Raw genomic sequence first — 24549 nt, forward strand, 5'->3', positions numbered from 1 at the left:
TCAGGGCTCTATGGGGGGTGATTCATGCCAGAATTTAGCCTCGCGAAGCTACTGATACCTCTCACCAAGTCACCTAACGTCTTCCTAGCGCCATAAAACAACATCATGAATTAACATGGATTGTCAATGGAGACAAGTTTGTTTCTAAGGAGTCAAACTGCCGACGCGTTCACGTCACGTGACACGTACACGTCATGTAGACGTAGTGTTCATGTGGTGTTCACATTGCGTAAGTGTCAGTTTTCTGGTAAGTTTATTATGATGTTATGTCTACATGTGCTACGCGTTATGTGTTAGTTTAAGTGTCTGTTTAGTTCATACATTTCATTTGTCTATTTAGCTAAAATAGGCCTATCACCGCAATGCTAAAATTATTAGGCTAGTTGATATGGCAGCCACCATTACTGTGTAGATATGCCTATTTCTTGCATCAATACAAACCCAAGTGCTTCTTGGTAGCCTAATGGTTAGAGTGTTGGGCCAGTAACCGAAAGGTTGCATATCATAGCTGACAAGGCAAACTTTTTTTTGTCATTTTGCCCGAGCAAGGCAGTTAACCAACTATTCCCCGGGCGCCGAATACGTGGATTTCAATTAATAAGGCAGCCCCCTGCACCTCTCTGATTCAGAAAGGTTGGGTTAAATGTATTTTTTGTTGGTCCTGTCAATGTTGAGTGATCACACATGCCTCAGCACACATAGGTTACTTTGCCTGCTTGCAAATGTGTGCTAAAAGTGGGGATGTTTCATAGTATTTCTGATTTATCTTAACTCACCACCACCAATGAATTACATTTTTCACAGATATCCACAGAACCACGACTGCAATATAGGCCTACACTCAGATAAAAATGTGCTATCTACAAACTAACAGGATTCTTCCACTGTCCCCATAGGAGAACCCTTTTTGGTTCCAGGTAGAACCCCTTCTGTCTCTAGGTAGAACCCATTTGGGCTCCATTCCACAGAAGGTTCTACCTGGAACCAGAAAGTTTTCTCCTTTGGTGACAGCCAAAGAACCCTGTTGGAACCCTTTTCTCAAAGAGCATACTCAACAAGTTTAGCCTGTTAAGTTTACACCATTTGATTCTGTACTCAAACATCTGCCTGGTATTCAAGATGACATTCAACATAGCGCCACCACCTTTGAAGGTTTTTGTCAACCTCTGCTCAGACTTAAATCGCAGTGCTCCAAGAACCTCCACCAGGGTAGTATCCTGTAGTATCCTCAAACGGACAAAAAGGAGACACGAGGCACAACACACTCATTTTAGATCCCAAGGGGTCTTTACAGTGAGGGAAAAACGTATTTGATCCCCTGCTGATTTTGTATGTTTGCCCACTGACAAAGAAATGATCAGTCTATAATTTTAATGGTAGGTTTATTTGAACAGTGAGAGACAGAATAACAACAACAAAATCCAGAAAAACGCATGTCAAAAATGTTATAAATTGATTTGCATTTTAATGAGGGAAATAAGTATTTGACCCCCTCTCAATCAGAAAGATTTCTGGCTCCCAGGTATCTTTTATACAGGTAACGAGCTGAGATTAGGAGCACACTCTTAAAGGGAGTGCTCCTAATCTCATTTTGTTACCTGTATAAAAGATACCTTTCCACAGAAGCAATCAATCAATCAGATTCCAAACTCTCCACCATGGCCAAGACCAAAGCTCTCCAAGGATGTCAGGGACAAGATTGTAGACCTACACAAAGCTGGAATGGGCTACAAGACCATCGCCAAGCAGCTTGGTGAGAAGGTGACAACAGTTGGTGCGATTTTTCGCAAATGGAAGAAACACAAAAGAACTGTCAATCTCCCTCGGCCTGGGGCTCCATGCAAGATCTCACCCCGTGGAGTTGCAATGATCATGAGAACGGTGAGGAATCAGCCCAGAACTACACGGGAGGATCTTGTCAATGATCTCAAGGCAGCTGGGACCATAGTCACCAAGAAAACAATTGGTAACACACTACGCCGTGAAGGACTGAAATCCTGCAGCGCCTGCAAGGTCCCCCTGCTCAAGAAAGCACATGTACATGCCCGTCTGAAGTTTGCCAATGAACATCTGAATGATTCAGAGGAAAACTAGGTGAAAGTGTTGTGGTCAGATGAGACCAAAATGGAGCTCTTTGGCATCAACTCAACTTGCCATGTTTGGAGGAGGAGGAATGCTGCCTATGACGCCAAGAACACCATCCCCACCGTCAAACATGGAGGTGGAAACATTATGCTTTGGGGGTGTTTTTCTGCTAAGGGGACAGGACACCGCATCAAAGGGACGATGGACGGGGCCATGTACCGTCAAATCTTGGGTGAGAACCTCCTTCCCTCAGCCAGGGCATTGAAAATGGGTCGTGGATGGGTATTCCAGCATGACAATGACCCAAAACACATGGCCAAGGCAACAAAGGAGTGGCTCAAGAAGAAGCACATTAAGGTCCTGGAGTGGCCCAGCCAGTCTCCAGACCTTAATCCCATAGAAAATCGGTGGAGGGAGCTGAAGGTTCGAGTTGCCAAACGTCAGCCTCGAAACCTTAATGACTTGGAGAAGATCTGCAAAGAGGAGTGGGACAAAATCCCTCCTAAGATGTGTGCAAACCTGGTGGCCAACTACAAGAAACATCTGACCTCTGTGATTGCCAACAAGGGTTTTGCCACCAAGTACTAAGTCATGTTTTGCAGAGGGGTCAAATACTTATTTCCCTCATTAAAATGCAAATCAATTTATAACATTTTTGACATGTGTTTTTCTGGATTTTTTTGTTGTTATTCTGTCTCTCACTGTTCAAATAACCCTACCATTAAAATTATAGACTGATCATTTCTTTGTCAGTGGGCAAACGTACAAAAGAATGATTTCTACACTCTCACAGGTTTCGCCAATGGCTGCTGCTAAAACTGACATGCATTCATTGATGAAAAAATTAAGTTTGAAACAAGCTTTGGTTTGTTTTCATTTTGAGTACTTGTTTTTTTCCATTCGTATGATTTGTGGCTTATCTGGGGTGCACCACTATAAAACAAGTGGGTAACATCAAAATGTGATTTCACCACGCCATCCTGTGATGTGATTTGATTTCCCACTCATCTTCTGGGCAAGACACACCCCACTGAAGTGCTGCGATTGGCTCAAGGTCCTTAGTCTCAAGAATCCTTCTGATTTGCCAGCTGAAGAGTGCACCAGGCAGGGTTCCACACACAACGTGATAGCTTGCTAGCTAGTAGAGAGACAGACTACTAATGAACTGAGGGGACAGGCAGAATAATGTATTTTTATCACCACCGACAGACTCAATGTCTGCGTCTTATAATAAGCATACCATAGCCATTTATTGACTTATCTGAAAGATCAATGGCACTCATGAAACAAACAGATTTAGCATGTAAAATATAAATTATTTTATTTTGTTCCATCAAACTCTGACGAAACATTGACATTCAAAATAGTAATTGGATCAATCTACTGTTTAATCACAATAATAATTAAATACATACTGTACATTCATTATTTGGATCAATCAACTGTACAATGTTACATTAATAATAAAATAAATACTTAAGAGGCTGTGAAGTGAAATATTTACACCAAAACTCTGCTTTCACCAGGGTCTGGAATCCCTGGCTATCTCAGTTCTGTCCCTAAATAAACCATTCTGTGAGCTTCTGGTTGACGTGTAGCATTGGTCAGTTGCAGTGGGTCTTTTCTGTGGAGTCGGGGTTGTCTTTCACCTTGGGAAAACAAGTTTGACAATACAGACAACTCCTGAACAACTATTAGAGTAAAAAAGTGTATAATCTCAACAGGTCAGGCCCTGATGTTTATGTGGTTCGTCCTGCAGCCAGGATTTGTCATCCACCCAACCTGTCCTTCCTGCATGCGACCGATGTTTGGTTACGCTGAGATTTGAGGACCTGTATGCCTGGAGGCTCACTGAATGGCAATGGATCTCTTAGCGAAAGGGATGTCTTACACAATAAATCAACTGATTTAAAAAAAAAAAAACATTTTGATTTACAACATTTTAATTTGTGCCTATATGCAACATTTTTGCTCTAATTTCAGATGTTAGTGGCAAGAAGTTGCTGCTCTGGCACTGGTGATGGATGATAATGGCAGTCTGGTGCTTGCATGGATCACCTTTTCATCCCACTGGACAATTGCACATCTCCATATACATGTCCACTATGTAGATCTGGCCAGGTGAGGACGAGCGCTTCACTCAAAGTGCATGTCATTGATCTGTGAATAGACCACCCATACATAAAATGTATGCACACATGGCTTCATAGTAAGCTGACAGACAAGTGGTCAAGAAGTCAAAGAGCTGGGGGACGTTATAAGCATTTGTTCCAGGCAGAATTTTATCCTTTAAGATCCTCTTGGCCGATTCTGCAAAGTTGTTAGTGCCGTTTCCTCTCACTGGCATGGTTTTTCAGTAGCACAGGGCACAACATTCTCTGCGGTAGTAGAGCTTTTCCAGGTCATTCTTGAAATGTTGATACCTGCAAAGTTGAACACAAGATTAAATTAAAGGATAATTTGATGTATAAAATGAAGGTACATTACACATAATGAATGTACATTCATTATTATTCTAATTAAATAAAACAAAAAATTATATATACACATACCAAGATAATGCCCAAACCCCTGTCAGAAAATGAACCAAAATGAAATTAATTGTATATGCATTCAAACATCCTTTGTAACCCATAAGGCATATGCTAAACTGAAGTACTGTGCACGTGTGGTCCAACGAGTAAAAAAACAGTAGTACAACCTTTCCTGTGGCAGTCCTCATGAGAGACAGTTTCATCATAGAGCTTGATGGTTTTTGCGACTGCACATGAAGAAACTTTCAAAGTTCTTGAAATTTTCCAGATTGACTGAGCTTCATGCCTTATAGCAATGATGGACTGTCGTTTCTCTTTGCTTTTTTGAGCTGTTCTTGCCATAATATGGACTTGGTCTTTTACCAAATAGGGCTATCTTCTGTATACCATCCCTACCTTGTCACAACACAACTGATTGGCTCAAACACATTAAGAAGGAAAGAAATTCCACAAATTAACTTTTAACCAAGGCACACCTGTTAATTGAAATTACATTCCAGGTGACTACCTCAAAGCTGGTTGAGAGAATGCCAAGTGTGCAAAGCTGTCAAGGCAAAGGGTGGCTACTTTGAAGAATCTCAAATATAAAATATATTTGGATTTGTTTAACACTTTTTTTGGTTACTAGACGATTCCATATGTGTTATTTCATTGTTTTGATGTCTTCACTATTATTCTAGAATGTAGAAAATAGTAAAAATAAAGAAAAACTCTTGAATGAGTAGGTGTGTCCAAACGTTTGACTGGTACTGTATATCAGAGGATACATCATCAATTATTACCTTTTCTTGATCCTATCTGAGTCCATCTTCAACAGCTGCCCGGGAAACAATCTGGCGTAAGTGTCGCAGTTTTGCTCTTGTATTTCGCTGCACCTTGGTCAAAACAAAGCGCTCGAGGTAACTTTGTCGCAATTTCTCGGCACCGTAGTCAAAACCGCTCACAAGACTCAAGCCTAACGACCAGCAGCCAATCGCAACACTTCAGCGGAGGCGTGTCTGCCCAGAAGACGAGTGGGAAATCAAATATTGTGCCATCTTGTGCCCATCATTGGACAGTGTTTGCCGGTTTCCACCAGTTACCACAGCCACAAAGTCAAAATTGACGATATCGTCAAAATTCATGATTTATTTTTGGGGGGTCTTAATTTAAGTTTAGGGTTAGGCATAAGTATAGCAGTGTGTTTAATGTTAGGGTTGAGGTTAGGTTTAAAATCAGACTTTAGGAAGATAACTTGAAATAGACTGGGTTTATGACTTTGTGACTGTTGTAACTAGTGATGACCGCGTTTACAGGCGTTGTGCCGAAAATCTCCCCCCTGACAGAATTCCCCCCTTCGCTTGAACGCGCACGCACTCAAATCTTCATTGCTGCGACTAGCTTGCTAGTTGAGATTTCTGATCACGTTAGGCTTGCCGAAATCCCCCCTTCTAATTTCCTTAAAGTCAAATACTTTCTGTGGCACACATCAGAGTCAAATACTTTCTATAGAACAAACTTCACGTCAGGATAGGCAACCAAAATTAATAATTAATGTGTGTTACATTAAACATAGAGAAGGGAGTAAAATTTAGGCAAGCAATAAACATTTCAGAACAACTACTAGTCGAATAAGACATGGGAGAGATGACGAATATTGGCAAAGATATTTATTTATAGACTAATACACAAATAGCCAAACCGAAAACTGCAGACATTACTAGTGCCTCCCCTGCGATGAAACCGACATAAAAAATAAAATGAAATGCAGCCTAACTTGATCAGAAATCTCAACTAGCAAGTAAGTCGCAGCAATGAAGATTTGAGTGCGTGCGCGTTCACGCGAATGGAGGGGGATTCTGTCAGGGGGGAGATTTTCGCCACAACACCGGAAACCTCACAAGTGGCAGGCAGGTTTGACGGCAACAACGCCTGGTAGCACAATATGGCTGGGACAAACCTTTATGGGCATTCATTTGTTTATTGTTTTTTCAAATGAGTTTTTAAGGAAACCTTGTTATAGGACAGGCTCATTTGTACATAGGCCTTTGTGTGCTGTCTCTCTTGAAAGTTTTCCTACATAGACTTTTACAACAAGAAGTTGAATGCACCGGACGGACCGCTTTCTGCATTGTTCGCATAGGAACCAAAAGTAAAATGACGCTGTCACGAAATACATAAGGTAGGTGGTGATAATGAAACGAACCTGACAGAGCAACACAACAAGCCCACACCTGATCAGACGTGTTTTGCTGGTAACGACTGAATGACAACAACCATTTCACTGGAACTTCTAAATCTAATAAATGGATACACGGCCATACGAGACAACGCAGGGCAAGGTAAATATACCCCTATTCTTAAGACCGTCTGACCTGTGTGATCATTCCTACTCTGGTTTGTCTCATTGAAGGAAAAACATACGTAAAGCTGTCAGCTAGTTTATTTTGTCAACTAAGTGTTTTACCAAAGAAGTGCACCCTGATCATGTAATTATGTAGTCCCCTACTCAAATCCACTTCCTGATTGTTTCATTGTGAAGGAAGTGTCCAACCAATTCACTGTGTTGTTTACAACTGAAACAAACAGGCATAGTTGTGGCTCGGCTAAAACTATTGTTACAAGACATATTACAAAATAATTGGTCATCATAGCACAGTCACACATTGCACATTCTCTTTGTACTAGCAGTCCCAATCCAGACACAAATGCATGAGTTACACCTCCACTAAAAACACTAAAGTCTGAAATATGATTCAACTTTCACTTTCCAGAGCTCCACCATGCCACACAGAGAATGCAATGAAGAGTCACGTGACAAGAGGCCACGCAAGGGACCTATCAAACATGTCACTGCGGTATCAGTTATATAATCACTCAATCAATTTAACTGAAGTTACATGTGAGTCATTTTGTGTAATGCCAGGTTCAGCATGGTCCTAGTCCCAGATTTGTAGTTGTTTGCTTTAGCCAACTCTTCTGTCATATTCATTCCATGGCATTTGCTACATTCAGATCTGGAAACCAGGCTACAGCGAGCTCACAGTGGATACAATTTCTCATCATGAACACTAATTAGCTAACTCTGTGACATTTTCAGGAGGAGAAACGACCTTTGAGAAGAATGAGAAGTCCGCCTAGACACAGAATAACTGGTTCGTTTAGGCAGAGGTTTGGAGGAAGATTCAACAGACCACGGTAAGACCTGAGGACATTTCAGAGCAACCTTGTGTAGCCTAAGGTTTGTTCTTGGTCATTTCCACATCTTCACCGACTCACAATACTCTCACTCACTTATTCACGCTTTTTATTTTCTGCTGTTTTCCTTACTGTACAGATTCATAAGGGACGATCATTCATTCCAGAAGCCCCGCTTCAGTTTTGGGTTCCAGAGATACCACTCCTTTACCCCCCGCCCACGGTTTCACTGGAGAGACCAGTCCGGTCCCCCTGTGCTCCCAGGCACACCACAAGACCCATCAGGCCCCAACAGCCAGTACAGTGACCAGAGGAACATGGACAGGAACTCCCCCGCCAAGTCCTCACCTAAAGGACACACCAGTAGGTTTACGCTCATGTTGTGTTTGAGGGGAGTTTTGACCAAATGAATTAACCTGTGGCTACAGGGTAAGCGTATTACCATCTATGCCAACATGAACCAGATCTCTTGGCAGAGTTCATAGTAGGGGCTAGGGCTGCACAATTAATCAGATTCGCATCGAAATGTCAATATTGACATGTGAAATATTCATACCGCAATAAATATTTTGAAACGCATTTCAGCTGCGTAATGGCCTTTTTTTTAAAGTTTTTGATTTTTTTTGTTCTCTTGTGGCTGTTTCTCGCACACACCAAGCCCGCCCCTGTCAATCAAGCAGCGCAGTTCCTCTTCCTTGCTGTTAGATCATTATAAATTTGCATGCTGTTCTCTTAGATCAAATGCAGTCAACCGATTGTTCAAAACAAGAACGATGCTGCTTTCTACTTAGCTTCTCAATATATCATCCTATTTCTAGGATTTTAACAGTTCACCCAAGTGTTTTGAAATATATTGCGCGAAAAATCTAATCGCAACATTTGGTTAAAATAAATCATATTTTACCCATATCGGGCAGCCCTAGTACAGGCAAATAAATTAATAATATTCCTAAAATACCTATATCACTTTCCTCGTGTGAACACTAGAGAGCAGTATGAGCAAACAGTGTTCATGTCAACTCACAGTGAATATATTAGCTACATTTGGAATGTGTTTTGCTCATCAGTATTCCTGGTGGTTGATAGTCACCAAGCAACAACCTGACAATGTTGCATAATACTGTCTGAACACAGCATTGGTAGATATTATAATGACAGTATTATGTCATCATTCTATACAATGAAATGGCAAAGAATAGTATCCTACTGAAAAAGTGCCAATCATTCCAACCTTCATTAAAAACCAGTGTATTTATGTCACCTCTTATGTAGAATACATAAGATAACAGCTGCTGAGCATCAAATTATAATATAATTTCTTTTATACAGTACTCTATTGGGCATATTTTTAAAGGGATACTTTGGGTATCCAGTATGAAGGAAGTTAGAGGTAGTTTTGAGAGCTAATGCCAACTATCGTTAGCGCATTGACTGGAAGTCTATGGGTATCTGCTAGTATGCTAGTAGATACACATAGACTTCCAGTCATTGCTCTAATGTGAGTTAGCATTGACTCGTGAAACTACATCTAACTTCCTCATTGCCAAAACCCCAAAGTATCCCTTTAAGTACTGTACTGTAAATATTTCTGATCGGCAAAGTTCACCTCATCACGTTAGCATTAGTATCATGAAGAAGAAAAGTGGTTTAGTAAGACCGCAATCGATGTGCCTGTAAGTCATCAATTAGTTATTATGCTTAAGCTCCATTCTCTATCATGTTTGAAAGTGTTTTCTTGAATAACTTTGCATTGCCTGAAGACGACCCAGGTCTTGTTATCTGCAATAGAAACCATCATTTCATCTTTCATCTCCTTGCTTTTGTTTAAATTAGCTGTATCGCTATTCTCAACCGTGGTGGTGGTTTTTTTCTCCTGTTTTAGTCAGCTGCAATGTCTCTGCGCAGACTGCAGTACTCTGGAGGGGTGTGGGTGTGGGTGAGTGTGTGACGAACAGGTTGCTCTATGTGCCTGAGAGATCTGCTATGATGGTGACTCATTTCTATAGTGTGTGTTAGAGATGGAAAACGAGAGAGATATACCTAAAGAAAACAAGGAGAAAGAGGGAGTGAGGCAGACAGCCAGCTCTGTATACAGGTAATGAACCATAACAAAGCTATCGCCTCACATACCCACACTGCAGTCAAACGTTGCGAGGCAGACTTCGCAAATCACACCCAATGGTGAAAGAATGCTTAACGAAACATTAATTTTAGAACCTGCATGCTGCCTGTAGACAATAACTCTCCCGCTGATGGCAGATTGCAACCAGAGAGATGGAGATGGGGACGCTTAGTCCTGAATTATACCTGCAGCTAGAGGCACTAATGGGATGTTAGTTTGGCCCTGAGGACACTGGGTAGATTGAGTAGTCCCAGCATCAATCACAGATATTAGAGTTAATTGAGAGATATCAACTGGGCCAATCAAGGATGTTAGAGTTCATCACAGATGTCAGCTGCTGTAGTTTAGCTCTAAGTTATCCCCCATCTGTTCTGAGCTGTTGGTGTGTGTAATGTTGAGTGGGGGCTTGTGTTGTATTGTTGTGTGAAGATGTGGTTTGTCTATGTGATGTTGCAGGTGCTCTCAGGTCTTCTGCAGGCGCCAGCAGAGAGGAGAAGCAGCCTGTGTCGTTCACAGTAAGTCCACATTCCACCACTACTCACAGTCTCGTTTGGGATCTGGGGAGCCTGTGCTGTTTAAAGTAGGGCACTCATCCTGTATTTGTTGTCATGCTCTGATAGTGTATTGTGGTGACTGAACTTGTAAATCATTCCCTCTCTTCCAAAACTATGTGTAGGTAGGCCTCTTTCATAAAAAATAAAAAAGTTTAGCCAGCAGGCTTTGAGTAGGTTACTTTCTAAATGTAATCCGTTACAGTTACCTGTCCAAAATTCTAATCAAGAATGTAACTTTTGGATTACCAAAACTCAGTAATGTTATCTGATTACTTTCCCCTTAAGAGGCACGGGTTCGTGGCTGTCACAGCCACGAAGTCATAAAATCTGATTTTAATCCTAACCTTAAGCACAGTGCTAACCCTAATGCCTAACCCTAACCTTAAATTAAGTCCAAGAAGCACATTTTTGTTTTCATACGTTTTTACAATATTGTCCATTTTGAGGTTATGGTTAGGCATTAGTGTTAGCAGTGTAGTTAAGGTTAGGGCTATATTTAAAATCAGATTTTTATGACTTTGTGGCTGTGCCAGCCACTAACCTGGGCGTAATAATTTTGAAGACAAAATTACCATTTGAACGACATCAATAGCAGGATAATTCAATCTTATACTTTACGTAGTTCGCCATAAATGGATGTTGCATTTTACTTTATGGGTTGGTTATGTAGGGTTCTTCTAATCCATCGCTTTTTACTACAGATAATAATACGATTAGGCTATATCTTCACATAAAAAAAAACTGTGTACATTTCCAGTCATTCCAATTAATTAAATACTCCTTGATCCTCAAGAATAGGACTTGGAAATGTACACTGATCAAAAATATAAACGCAAAATGTAAAGTGTTGGTCCCATGTTTCATGAGCTGAAATAGAACATTTCTGGGATCTTTTATGTGCAGAAATGTGTTTACATCCCCATTTCTCCTCTGCCAAGATAATCCATCCACCTGACAGGTGTGGCATATCAAGAAGCTGATTGAACAGCATGATCATTACAAAGGTGCAACTTGTGCTGGGGACAATAAAAGGCCACTCTAAAATGTGCAGCTTTGTTACACAACACAATGCCACAGATGTCTCAAGTTTTGAGGGAGCGTGCATTTGGCATGCTGACTGCAGGAATGCCCACCAGAGCTCTTGCCAGAGAATTTAATGTTAATTTCTCTACCTTACACTGCCTCCAACATTGTTTTAGAGAATTTGGCAGTACCTCCAACCAGCCTCACAACCACAGACCATGTGTATGGCGTCGTGCGGGTGAGCGGTTTGCTGATGTCAATGTTGTGAACAGAGTGCCCTATTGTGGTGGTTGGGTTATGGTATGGTCGGTCATGCATAAGCTACGGACAACAAACACAATTGCATTTTATTGATGGCAATTTGAATGCACAGAGATACCATGATGAGATCCCTGTTCTTCCATGGCCTGCATTCTCACAGACATGTCACTCATTGAGCATGTTTGGGATGCTCTAGATCGACGTGTACAACAGCGTGTTCCAATTCCCGCCAATATCCAGAAACTTCTTACAGCCATTGAAGAGAAGTGGGACAACATTCCACAGACCACAACCAACAGCCTGATCTACTCTATGTGAAGGAGATGTGTAGCGTTGCATGAGGCAAATGATGGTCCCACCAGATACTAACTGGTTTTCTGATCCACACGCCTACCTTCCTTTTTAAGGTATCTATGACAACAGATGCATATCCGTATTCCCAGACATGAAATCCATAGATTACTGCCTAATGAATTTATTTCAATTGACTGATTTCCTTATATGAACTGTAACTCAGTAAAGTCTTTGAAATTGTCGCATGTTGCATTTATGTTTTTGTTCAGTATTGATTAGCCATTGTTTTACCTGATCATATCCCAAAAACTAAGGACTAATTAGCCTAATTTATTTTGTCATGGAGGACTGATTGGGCTCATTGCTTCGAGTTGAAAATAAACAGAAGCAAATTGAGTAGTCCCTTATATGTAACTGATTACATATAATCCATTAATCCATGATCCCCCTTGCTTGACTGCTGCTTCAATTTCTCAGAAGTGATATGTACCACACTGGGAGGTATGCACTGCAACAAATGTACTTATATTGAATTTAAGTCTGAGTGAATCTCTTTGCCCATGATGCTCGCTGTCAAAATGTTTATTACACACAGTGTCTTTCAAGGTCCTTCAAATCAAAGATATGAAAGAAAACCTCAAACATTTGAGTAATCTTGGCTAGTCTGCTCGGTAAGATTATTTATATGTGTGTGTGTCCTCCACGCTCCTGGCTATGATGGGAATTGGAAGGACAGAGAGAGCACAGGTGCAGCATAAAGAATGGAATTGAAAGTTGGATGGTCTGACTTAGAGAGAAAGGAGCAGAACGAAACATAAGATTGTCTCCTTCCGTTTTACCATGCTGCTGATTCAAACGGAGGCTTTGCTGCCTGCTAACCTTGAGAAGATACAGTAGAGGGTGAGAGAGAGGCTCGTAATGAACTCAACAACAATCAGGTGGGCTCTGAATGGCAAATGTGCTAAGGTCTTAAGGAATACAAAGGGAACACAGACTTCCTGATGGGCCGCCCCCAGGTGGTAAGGGTAGGTAACAACACATCCGCCATGCTGATCCTCAACACGGGTGCCCCTCGGGTGTGTGCTCAGTCCCCTCCTGTACTCCCTGTTCACTCATGACTGTATGGCCAGGCACGACTCCAACACCATCATTAAGTTTGCTGATGACACAACAGTGGTAGGCCTGATCACCGACAACAATAAGAAAGCCTATAGGGAGGAGGTCAGAGACCTGGCTGTTTTTTTGGCATGGGTCCTCAGATCCTCAAAGTTCTACAGCTGCACCATCGAGAGCATCCTGACTGGTTGCATGACTGCTTGGTATGGCAACTGCTCGGCCTCTGACCGCATGGCACTACAGATGGTAGTGCGTACGACCCAGTACATCACTGGGACCAAGCTTCCTGCCATCCAGGACTTCTATACCAGGTGGTGTCAGAGGAAGGCCTTAAAAATGGTCAACGACTCCCGCTAGTCATAGACTATTCTGTCTGCTACCACACGGCATGTGGTACCGGAGCTCCAAGTGTAGGTCCAAAAGGCTTCTCAAATGCTTCTACCCCCAAGCCATAAGACTCATTAACAGCTAATAAAATGGCTACCCAGACTATTTGCATTGCCCCCCCTCTTTTACACTGCTGCTATTCTCTGTTTATTATCTATGCATAGTCACTTTAACTCTACCTACATGTACATATTACCTCGACTAACCAATGCCTGTACCGGTACCCCCTGTATATAGCCTCACTATTATGTTACTGCTGCTCTTTAATTATTTGTCGCTTTTATTTCTTAATTTTTTACTTATTTTTCACTTCACACGTATTTATCTTAACTGCATTGTTGGTTAAGGGCTTGTAAGTTAGTATTTCACTAAGTTCTACACCTGTTGTATTTGGTGCGTGTGACAAATAAAATTTGATTTGAAGTGGTATGTGTCTATTATAGTTGCACACAAGACTGTAAAACTAGAGGCCGAACCAGAAGGAATGCCGAATTTTTAGATTTGAAACAATTTCACTGTTCATAAGTAGTGCTTTGCTTATAACTGCTTGTAACTCTCTCTCCCCTGCGTCTATGTAGGTGGCTCAAAAGAAGGAGCGATCTCACAGCAGAGAGGGAGAAAGAGAGAGGGATAGAGAGCTCCCCTCCACGGTGAGCAGGGCCGCAGCACGAAACAGAACCATCCAACAGAAGAGGAAAGAAATAGAACAGGTATAGTACAGTGAGCTCTTAATATCTAGTATTGTATATCATGTTTCAAATAATTTAGAGGAAGAGTACATTTGAGAAAAACAAATGAGTGAGGGATAAAGGAAGAAGGACTAAGAATATAACATCAGAAGAAGAGAATCCATCAGAAAACAACTTTCATCCTGATAACTCAACTGGATTCTAACACGCTAACAGTTGTTTACACGTTGCAAGGGAGTTGCTAAGAGAGTTTCTAGCTACTAGCTACTTGCTGTTAGCTAACAAAAATGACAATAAAAAACGGCAAAGGACAGGACAAAAGACAGGAAAACAAGTACCTAAACTTACACAAGCAAGAGAAAACAATTCAGACAGAAAACAAGAAAGGTGGGCTTTGTTTACATTAAGAAATGCCTAGCTACAACTAGCAAAGTGAAAACATCTACTGTATCCAGCTGTAATCAACTAAGATGGATACATTTGTGACTAGTTTCAGGAAACTAGATGTATGTCGTGCGTCACTACTTCACAGGAGATGCATTTGAATGTCGTTTATTTTTTTAAATCAAAATGCATCTTTTGGCACAAATGCCTTCTGGAACGTGAACTTTCATGTGCCTTAAAAACAAATGTGTATGCCATCTGTAAATACAAATAAAATTGTTAAATTACGAGCCTAATTGGGTTAGCCATGGAAAAAAAAACAGGAACCTTCCCACTAGCTATGATTGGCTGAGATAATGGATGGGCTGGATATGTCGAGAGATGATTTCGGATTGCGCTTGCCATGTAGCACGCTTCTGTCTATAACATAAGCTTAGTATGTGTAGGCGATCCTTTCTAAAGTGGCTTTTTTGAAAGATATAAAGAACTGCCCAAATGTTGCTAAGGCTCTCCACTTTCTGGAGGACTGAGTTTTGAAATCAGTGGAATCCCCGGGAGAAGCAGAGTATGTAGATCTTTTGTTTTGGCTTTACTTTGGCTTTCCTGTCTGACTAAAGAAAGAACACAGAAGGCTGTTGTATAAAACACCTGTCTGGATGACATCTTCAAACTCAGGGCAACCATGGCATCAGTGACAGAAGCAAACATCCATGTATATGGGTAAGAGAGTCTAGCTAGCTACATTTTCAGATATTATACGTTTCTAATTGGTTCGCTAGCTAATGTTACGTGTCTGATCTTTGTAGTAATGTTATTTGTGTCTCAGCCATTTGCATTGCCAGTTATAGCATAGTGTTAGCTAGGTTACATTGAACCTAGCTATTAGCTTTAGCTACCTGTAGATTCATGCAGGGTAGTAACTAATGTCATGCAGCCTGTCATTTTTGTGTTTATACTTTTTCACAACGACAATTTTGATGTCGGGCGACAATAGAATGCTCATGATGTCACCGACAACTGTATACAGACATGTCGATAGAAGTAGTATAAACCAGCCTTTAGTCTTGAAATGTTTGGTTGTACACTTCCGTACTCATTGTTCAGCACATGGCCTCACGTGAATCCTTAAAGGGATGGGTGGGGCTGAGGCTTAAGAGGGTGTGAACGATGCTGAAAGGGTGTAGACAAAGAAGAGCTCTCCAGTAGGTGTCCCAAAACATTCCAGGGCCATTTTCTCAAAAGTAGGGTTACAGGTTTATCAACTTTCAAAGCAGAATTACTTCCCATTTGTTCCTCAACTGCAGTGTATGATATACCATGTTCTAGCTTGGAGTCTCTACTTTTATCCAATGTGAAAAACACAATTTCAAATGTTTCTACGTAAGACCTAATTGAGTTGGTCAGTCACATTTACCCAGCTCAGCAACCTTGCATCAAATATGCAGAAGGTAATGCCAGTGAAGCAGGGAGGAAAAAATATAAAGCAAAGGTTTTAAAAGAGCACCCTGAGAGCAGACTATATGCAACAAAAATACAAAGAAATCATTGTGGAGCTTCTCTTTTTCACAGAACATCCAAATGCTTGACAAACAAACATATGAAAATGTCTGGAAACAAGACAACCCCAAGATTTGATATTAATATATACAGTTGAAGTCAGAAGTTTACATACACTTAGGTTGGAGTCATTAAAACTAGTTTTTCAACCACTCCACAAATTTCTTGTTAACATACTACAGGTTTGGCAAGTCGGTTATAACATCTACTTTGTGCATGACACGTCATTTTTCCAACATTGTTTACAGACAGATTATTTCACTTATAATTCACTGTTTCACAATTCCAGTGGGTCAGAAGTTTACATACACTAAGTTGACTGTGCCTTTAAACAGCTTGGAAAATTCCAGAAAATGATGTCATGGCTTTAGAAGGTTCGGCTAATTGACATCATTTGAGTCAATTTGAGGTGTACCTGTGGATGTATTTCAAGGCCTACCTTCAAACTCAGTGCCTCTTTGCTTGACATCATGGGAAAAGAAATCAGCCAAGCCCTCAGAAGAAAAATAGTAGACCTCCACAAGTCTGGTTCATCCTTGGGAGCAATTTTCAAACGCCTGACAGTACCACGTTCATCCTTACAAACAATAGTGTGTGAGTATAAACACCATGGGACCACGCAGCCATCATACCGCTCAGGAAGGAGACGTGTTCTGTCTCCTAGAGATGAACGTACTTTGGTGCGGAAAGTGCAAATCAATCCCAGAACAACAGCGAAGGACCTTGTGAAGATGCTGGAGGAAACAGGTACAAAAGTATCTATATCTACAGTAAAACAAGTCCTATATCGACATAATCTGAAAGGCCTCTCAGCAAGGAAGAAGCCACTGCTCCAAAACCGCCATAAAAAAAGCCAGACTACGGTTTGCAACTGCACATGGGGACAAAGATCGTACTTTTTGGAGAAATGTCCTCTGGTCTGATGAAACAAAAATTTGGCCATAATGACCATCATTATGTTTGGAGGAAAAAGGGGGAAGCTTGCAAGCCGAAGATACCATCCCAACCGTGAAGCACGGGGGTGGCAGCATCATGTTCTGGGGGTGCTTTGCTGCAGGAGGGACTGGTGCACTTCACGAAATAGATGGCATCATGAGATAGGAAAATTATGTGGATATATTGAAGCAACATCTCAAGACATCAGTCCAGGAAGTTAAAGCTTGTTCGCAAATGGGTCTTCCAAATGGACATTGACCTCAGGCATACTTCCAAAGTTGTGGCAAAATGGCTTAAGGACAACAAAGTCAAGGTATTGGAGGGGACATCACATTGCCCTGACCTCAATCATATAGAAAATTTGTGGGGAGAACTGAAAAAGCGTGTGCGAGCAAGGAGGCCTCCAAACCTGACTCAGTTACACCAGCTCTGTCAGGAGGAATGGGCCAAAATTCACCCAACTTATTGTGGGGTGCTTGTGGAAGTCTACCCGAAATGTTTGACTCAAGTCAACCAATTTAAAGGCAATGCTACCAAATACTAATTGAGTGTTTGTGAACTTCTGGCCCACTGGGAATGTGAAGAAAGAAATAAAAGCTGAAATAAATTATTCTCTCTACTGTTATTCTGACATTTTACATTCTTAAAATAAAGTGGTGATCCTAACTGACCTAAGACAGGGAATTTTTACTAGGATTAAATGGTGGGAATTGTGGAAACTGAGTTTAAATGTACTTGGCTAAGGTGTATGTGAACTTCCCACTTTAACTGTATATATCATTTTTGTGCAAAATATTGAATAATGTTACCAATTGCACTATATGGATGTGAGGTTTGGGGTCCAACCTGTAATAATGATTAAAAGCATTGAGAGAAAATTCTGCAGAATTCTGTATTAAGATTTATCAAAAATAACAAAAATGAAGTACCAAATAATGCATGCAGAGTGGAACTCAGACTACCTTTTAATTGTAAGTATAAAGAAAATGACACATTTTTTGCACCGTTTGAAATTAAGCCCCAAAACATCCTTACAATTAAAAGCACTGAAAATCCAAGAGCTGAACTCTGAAAAGAGACCCCTGTGTCAGCTATTAAAAACACTAAACAACACTAGTTTCCAAACACACAGGGAAATCTATCAAATTGTTACAGAAATGTAAACTATTTGACAAATTGGAAAAATGTAACAAAAACAGAAAAAAACGAAATCACTATTTGGCCCTCAAAAGATAATAGAAATTGGCAGAATGTCTCTATTCTGTCAGAAATAAAAAACTGAGACAGATCCTGACCAAATACCACCAATTGGCTATAGAAAAAGGGAGACACAAAAAAACATGGCTACCCAAAGTGGGGCATCTATGTGGTCACTGCACAACAGGGGAGGTAGAGACAGACAAACACTGATTCCTCTACTGTAAGAAATACTCCCAAATAAGATTATTTTTTTCAAGAACTATCTCAATCAAACCCTAACTTCTCTGCATTTACTAACGACATAAAGCTGGGAATTATTCTGGGTGAGGGAGAAACCACAAATATTACTGCCATATATGTATATGATTGCCATAATAGCCTGAGGGACATCCCACAACAATTCATTCCCTGAAGTATTTACATTGTATATAACTTACAAGTAATACATAGTGTAACCATCATTCATGTTTGTTTATTTATTAGCGGTTGTTTCTTTTTATAATCGTATTTTTATTTAATTACATGTATGACTGAAGATTACACAATACAACAGCAGTAGTGTTGTACATGTATACATGATTATATATGTACTATTATTACTACTGAAATGAACTGTATTTCACTATCTTCATTGTACTGTATTTACTGAAATGCTGTACCACTATACCGCTTTGGCAATATTTACAAATTGTATTTCATGCCAATAAAGCAATTTGAATTTGAGAGAGAGAGAAAGAAAGAACAGAGACGAGGAGGTAGGATTATGAGAGCGAGGGGAAATAGAGAGGGAGAGAGAGAGAGAGAAAGAGAAAGAGAGAGGGGGGTTGTGGAAAGGGAGATTTGATAACTGCAGTGCCAAAACTAATTGAGGAACATTGCGCCAGAGACACCTCTAATTTATTATAATTTTTTTCTTCATTGTAGCAGCTGAATCAGTTGAATAGGTTATCATTCATGATTAGAGCCAATACATGGTGAGGTTGTAATCTGCTCGTACATCCCTGGGTAGTTTACCTGTAATCACTCGCAGATTGAACTTCTGTTATTGTCAGGTTGTTTGTCCAGGTCTTTTAATCAGAAATCATAATGAGTCATCACATGCGCACGGTTCTGTTTTCTTTGAATAGCTTTTGATACACGTGCTTTAATAGATACGTCACAGTCAATGTGACAGAACATCACATGAAGCGTTGTCAGTGGGAGGTGTGTTGTCTCCATCCACTCGACTGATGAGAAGGTATCTCTCGCTCTTCACTCTCCATGGTTACTGGAGATGGTAGGCTCTGTGAGAGAGTAGTCTCAAAACAGGTAGCTGATACACCCATCCTTCAAAGATCCACACAGTGCCCTTTCATGGTGTGTACTGTCGTTTGAACAGCTGTCTGTGTGTGTGCTGCTGCCCTGGACTGCTAATCCACTCAGTGGTAATGGCATACACATGACGAGACCTCTCGCCCCAAGCATCTCTCCCAGAACTCTCTCAATCCCTGTCTTTCCATCCTCTTTTCCTCTCTTGCTTTCCATCCTCTCTTTCACTCTCTCTTCTCTCTCCATCCTCTATCTCTTGTGATTCTCCTCTCTCTTCAGCCCAGCTTCTCCCCCTCGCTCTTCCCCTCGCTCTTCCCCTCGCTCTTCCCCTCTCTCCTGCTCTCTCCTGCTCTCTCTCTCTCTCTCTCTCTCTACCCCCTTTCTCTCTCTCTCTCTCTCTACCCCCTTTCTCCCCCTCCATCTTTTGTTTGCCTTGCTCCTCCTGTGTCTGAAGGCTCATATCTGCAGCATTCCTCTGGTATTAGAGTGAGCTGAGGTATCTTTAGACCAATCTGTGCTATGCTCCTCACTGGAACAGCAGCCACAATGCAAAGAAAACTCATGTGCCATGAAATATGTTTAAGTGTTTGTCGTGCTGGTGTACAATTAGGATTGTGACACAGCTTAATGTGGTTTAGAAGATAATGTGGTTTAGGAGATGCGTGTACAGGTTTGTGTTTTAGGACTGTGATGCACAGTTTAAATGTGATGGTGAAAAAGCTGACTGTGTGTTATGCAGGTGTACCGTCAGGACTGTGACACGTTTGGTGTGGTGGTGAAGATGCTGATAGCCAAAGACCCCTCCCTGGAGCGGCCCATCCAGTCGTCTCTACAGGAGAACCTCAGGGAGATTGGCCTGCGCTGCGTAGAGGCCATGCAAGAGTTCATTGAGGAGTATGACTCCAGGGAACCATCCACAGTGATACGCACACACGCACCTTTGTCTTAACCTGTGTAAGTGGCTGGCTTGTCTACCAAAACACTGATTGTGGCGTATACATGCTGATTGGGTATGTAATATTGGGTATGTAAACTCGTGAGCTGGTCTGTCCTTGGTCAGTCAGGCCAAAGTCACTCCTGGTGCTCAGCCTTCTGGAAGCTCTGTGACTGCTACTGAAACTCAATTTATGTTTGTCAACTTTCAATATTGCTCTTGACAATGTGATCTAAGATATAGCTATTGCACTTGTGCTTCCTACCAAAGTGTAGTTCATGAATTCCAAGCCCTGTATTATATTGAAATGTTGTCTTTTTATTGAAAATGTATTTATGACATGATTAATACATGAGCTATAATATTTTTATATACTATGTTGATATACAAGGGTGATTTCTTCCAATACAGAGCAAGTTTCTATTTACACAACCTTTGGATATTCTCGGTGCATTAAAATCTGTTCTTGAAAATTAGGTCTCTCTGTGTTTGATTCAGCCTTGTAATGTCTCATGCTGCTGCTCCCTACACTCCCTGATCTACAAATCACCCTGATCTACAAATCACCCTGATCTACAAATCACCCTTATTCACAAATCACCCTGATCTACAAATCACACTTATACACAAAACACCCTGACCTGCAAAACACCCTGACCTGCAAAACACCCTGATACACAAATCGACCTTATACACATGTCACCCTGCTCTACAAATCACCCTTGTACACAGATCACCCTGATCTACAAATCACCCTTACACAAATCACCCTGATCTACAAATCACCCTGATCTACAAATCACCCTGATACACAAATCACCCTGATCTACAAATCACCCTGATCTACAAATCCCCCTGATCTACAAATCACCCTGATCTACAAATCACCCTGATCTACAAATCACCCTTACACAAATCACCCTGATCTACAAATCCCCCTGATCTACAAATCACCCTGATCTACTAACACCCTGATCTACAAATCACCCTAATGCACATATCACCCTGATCTACAAATCACCCTGATCAAATCAAATTTTATTGGTCGCATACACATATTTTGCAGATGTTATTTTGTGTGTAGTGAAATGCGTGTGTTCCTAGCTCCAGCAGTGCAGTGATATCTAACAATTCACAACAATACACAAATCTGAAAGAAAAAAATGGCATTAAGAAATATAGAAATTTCAGTACGAGCAATGTCGGAATCCGGAGAATAAAAATATGTGTGCATGTATGCAGTACCGGTCAAAAGTTTGGACACACCTACTCATTCAAGGGTTTTTCTTTATTTGTACTATTTTCTACATTGTATAATAATAGTGAAGACATCAAAACTATGAAATAACATATGGAATCATGGTGTAACCAAAAAAGTGTTAAACAAATCAAAATATACACTGCTCAAAAAAATAAAGGGAACACTTAAACAACACAATGCAACTCCAAGTCAATCACACTTCTGTGAAATCAAACTGTCCACTTAGGAAGCAACACTGATTGACAATAAATTTCACATGCTGTTGTGCAAATGGAATAGACAACAGGTAGAAATTATAGGCAATTAGCAAGACACCCCCAATAAAGGAGTGGTTCTGCAGGTGGGAACCACAGACCACTTCTCAGTTCCTATGCTTCCTGGCTGATGTTTTGGTCACTTTTGAATGCTGTCGGTGCTTTCACTCTAGTGGTAGCATGAGACGGAATCTACAACCCACACAAGTGGCTCAGGTAGTGCAGCTCATCCAGGATGGCACATCAATGCGAGCTGTGGCAAGAAGGTTTGCTGTGTCTGTCAGCGTAGTGTCCAGAGCATGGAGGCGCTACCAGGAGACAGGCCAGTACATCAGGAGACGTGGAGGAGGCCGTAGGTGCAACAACCCAGCAGCAGGACCGCTACCTCCGCCTTTGTGCAAGGAGGAGCAGGAGAAGCACTGCCAGAGCCCTGCAAAATGACCTCCAGCAGGCCACAAATGTGCATGTGTCTGCTCAAACGGTCAGAAACAGACTCCATGAGTGTGATATGAGGGCCCGACGTCCACAGGTGGGGGTTATGCTTACAGCCCAACACCATGCAAGACGTTTGGCATTTGCCAGAGAACACCAAGATTGGCAAATTCGCCACTGGCGCCCTGTGCTCTTCACAGATGAAAGCAGGTTCACACTGAGCACGTGACAGACGTGACAGAGTCTGGAGACGCCGTGGAGAACGTTCTGCTGCCTGCAACATCCTCCAGCATGACCGGTTTGGCGGTGGGTCAGTCATGGTGTGGGGTGGCATTTCTTTGGGGGGCCGCACAGCCCTCCATGTGCTCGCCAGAGGTAGCCTGACTGCCATTTGGTACCGAGATGAGATCCTCAGACCCCTTGTGAGACCATATGCTGGTGTGGTTGGCCCTGGGTTCCTCCTAATGCAAGACAATGCTAGACCTCATGTGGCTGGAGTGTGTCAGCAGTTCCTGCAAGAGGAAGGCATTGATGCTATGGACTGGCCCGCCCTTTCCCCGGACCTGAATCCAATTGTGCACATCTGGGACATCATGTCTCGCTCCATCCACCAACGCCACGTTGCACCACAGACTGTCCAGGAGTTGGCGGATGCTTTAGTCCAGGTCTGGGAGGAGATCCCTCAGGAGACCATCCGCCACCTCATCAGAAGCATGCCCAGGCATTGTAGGGATGTCATACAGGCACGTGGAGGCCACACGCACTACTGAGCCTCATTTTGACTTGTTTTAAGGACATTACATCAAAGTTGGATCAGCCTGTAGTGTGGTTTTCCACTTTAATTTTGAGTGTGACTCCAAATCCAGACCTCCATGGGTTGATAAATTGGATTTCCATTTATTATTTTCGTGTGATTTTGTTGTCAGCACATTCAACTATGTAAAGAAAAAAGTATTTAATAAGATTATTTCTTTCATTCAGATCTAGGATGTGTTGTTTAAGTGTTCCCTTTATTTTTTTGAGCAGTATATTTTAGATTTTAGATTCTTAATTCAAAAGGCACTCGCACATCTGAGCTATCTATTTTGTAGGTGCATGGTAACAGTTGAATAAAAAGAGAAAAAAAGAAAAGCTCTGACGAAGGCCGTGACGCCATAAGGAAGCTTATTAAAGAGCAGTGTGCGGGTAGTGTGCGGGTTTCTTCTTTTTTCTTAATATTTTTAATTCTTCAAAGTAGCCACCCTTTGCCTTGATGACAGCTTTGCACACTCTTGGCATTCTCTCAACCAGCTTCATGAGGAATGCTTTTCCAAAAGACTTGGAGTTCCCACATATGCTGAGCACTTGTTGGCTGGTTTTCCTTCATTCTGTGGTCCAACTCATCCCAAACCATCTCAATTGTGTTGTGGTCGGGTGATTATGGAGGCCAGGTCATCTGATGCAGCACTCCATCACTCTCCTTCTTGGTCAAATAGCCATTACACAGCCTGGAGGTGTGTTGGGTCATTGTTCTGTTGAAAAACAAATGATAGTCCAACTAAGCGCAAACCAGATGGGATGGCGTATCGCTGCAGAATGCTGTGGTAGCCATGCTGGTTAAGTGTGCCTTGAATTCGAAAGAAATCACTGACAGTGTCACCAGCAAAGCACCCCCAAACCATCCCACCTCCTCCTCCATGCTTCACGGTGGGAACCACACATGCAAAGATCATCTGTTTACCTACTCTGTGTCTCACAAAGACACGTCGGTTGGAACCAAAAATATCAAATTTGGACTCATCAGACAAAGGGACAGATTTCCATCGGTCTAATGTCCATTGCTTGTGTTTCTTGGCCCAAGCAAGTATCATCTTATTATTGGTGTCCTTTAGTAGTGGTTTCTTTGCAGCAATTAGACCATGAAGGCCTGATTCACGCAGTCTCCTCTGAAAAGTTGATGTTGAAATGTGTCTGTTACTTGAACTCTGTGAAGCATTTATTTGGGCTGCAATCTGAGGCTGGTAATTCTAATTTATCCTCTGCAGCATAGGTAACTCTGGGT

General features: G+C 41.5%; 1 protein-coding gene and 1 long non-coding RNA gene across 4 annotated transcripts; one reads left to right on the forward strand and one right to left on the reverse strand.

The window, feature by feature from the left end:
- Positions 1–3380: 3380 nt before the first annotated feature.
- LOC115168447 (uncharacterized) lies at positions 3381–5853 on the reverse strand. Its single transcript, XR_003870671.1, has 2 exons — positions 5402–5853; positions 3381–4508 (listed from the first exon to the last, which is right to left on the reverse strand). It is a non-coding gene; the product is annotated as an uncharacterized LOC115168447 (long non-coding RNA).
- Positions 5854–6467: 614 nt separating this feature from the next.
- On the forward strand, positions 6468–21034 carry LOC115168448 (uncharacterized). 3 transcript variants are annotated; one of them, XM_029723746.1, is made up of 8 exons: positions 6468–6940; positions 7373–7456; positions 7699–7796; positions 7936–8159; positions 9679–9732; positions 10375–10433; positions 14132–14263; positions 20367–21034. In XM_029723746.1, the coding sequence occupies exons 1-8, from the start codon at positions 6905–6907 to the stop codon at positions 20574–20576; spliced, it is 897 nt and encodes a 298-aa protein (XP_029579606.1). In that variant the 5' UTR covers positions 6468–6904; the 3' UTR covers positions 20577–21034. The 3 variants fall into 3 exon arrangements, with proteins under 3 accessions (XP_029579606.1, XP_029579607.1, XP_029579608.1); XM_029723747.1 differs by lacking the exon at positions 9679–9732 and having other exon boundaries at positions 6469–6940; XM_029723748.1 differs by lacking the exon at positions 6468–6940 and having other exon boundaries at positions 7374–7500.
- Positions 21035–24549: the final 3515 nt, after the last annotated feature.

The sequence above is a fragment of the Salmo trutta genome, chromosome 30 (assembly GCF_901001165.1).
Source record: "Salmo trutta chromosome 30, fSalTru1.1, whole genome shotgun sequence".
Taxonomy (NCBI): domain Eukaryota; kingdom Metazoa; phylum Chordata; class Actinopteri; order Salmoniformes; family Salmonidae; genus Salmo; species Salmo trutta.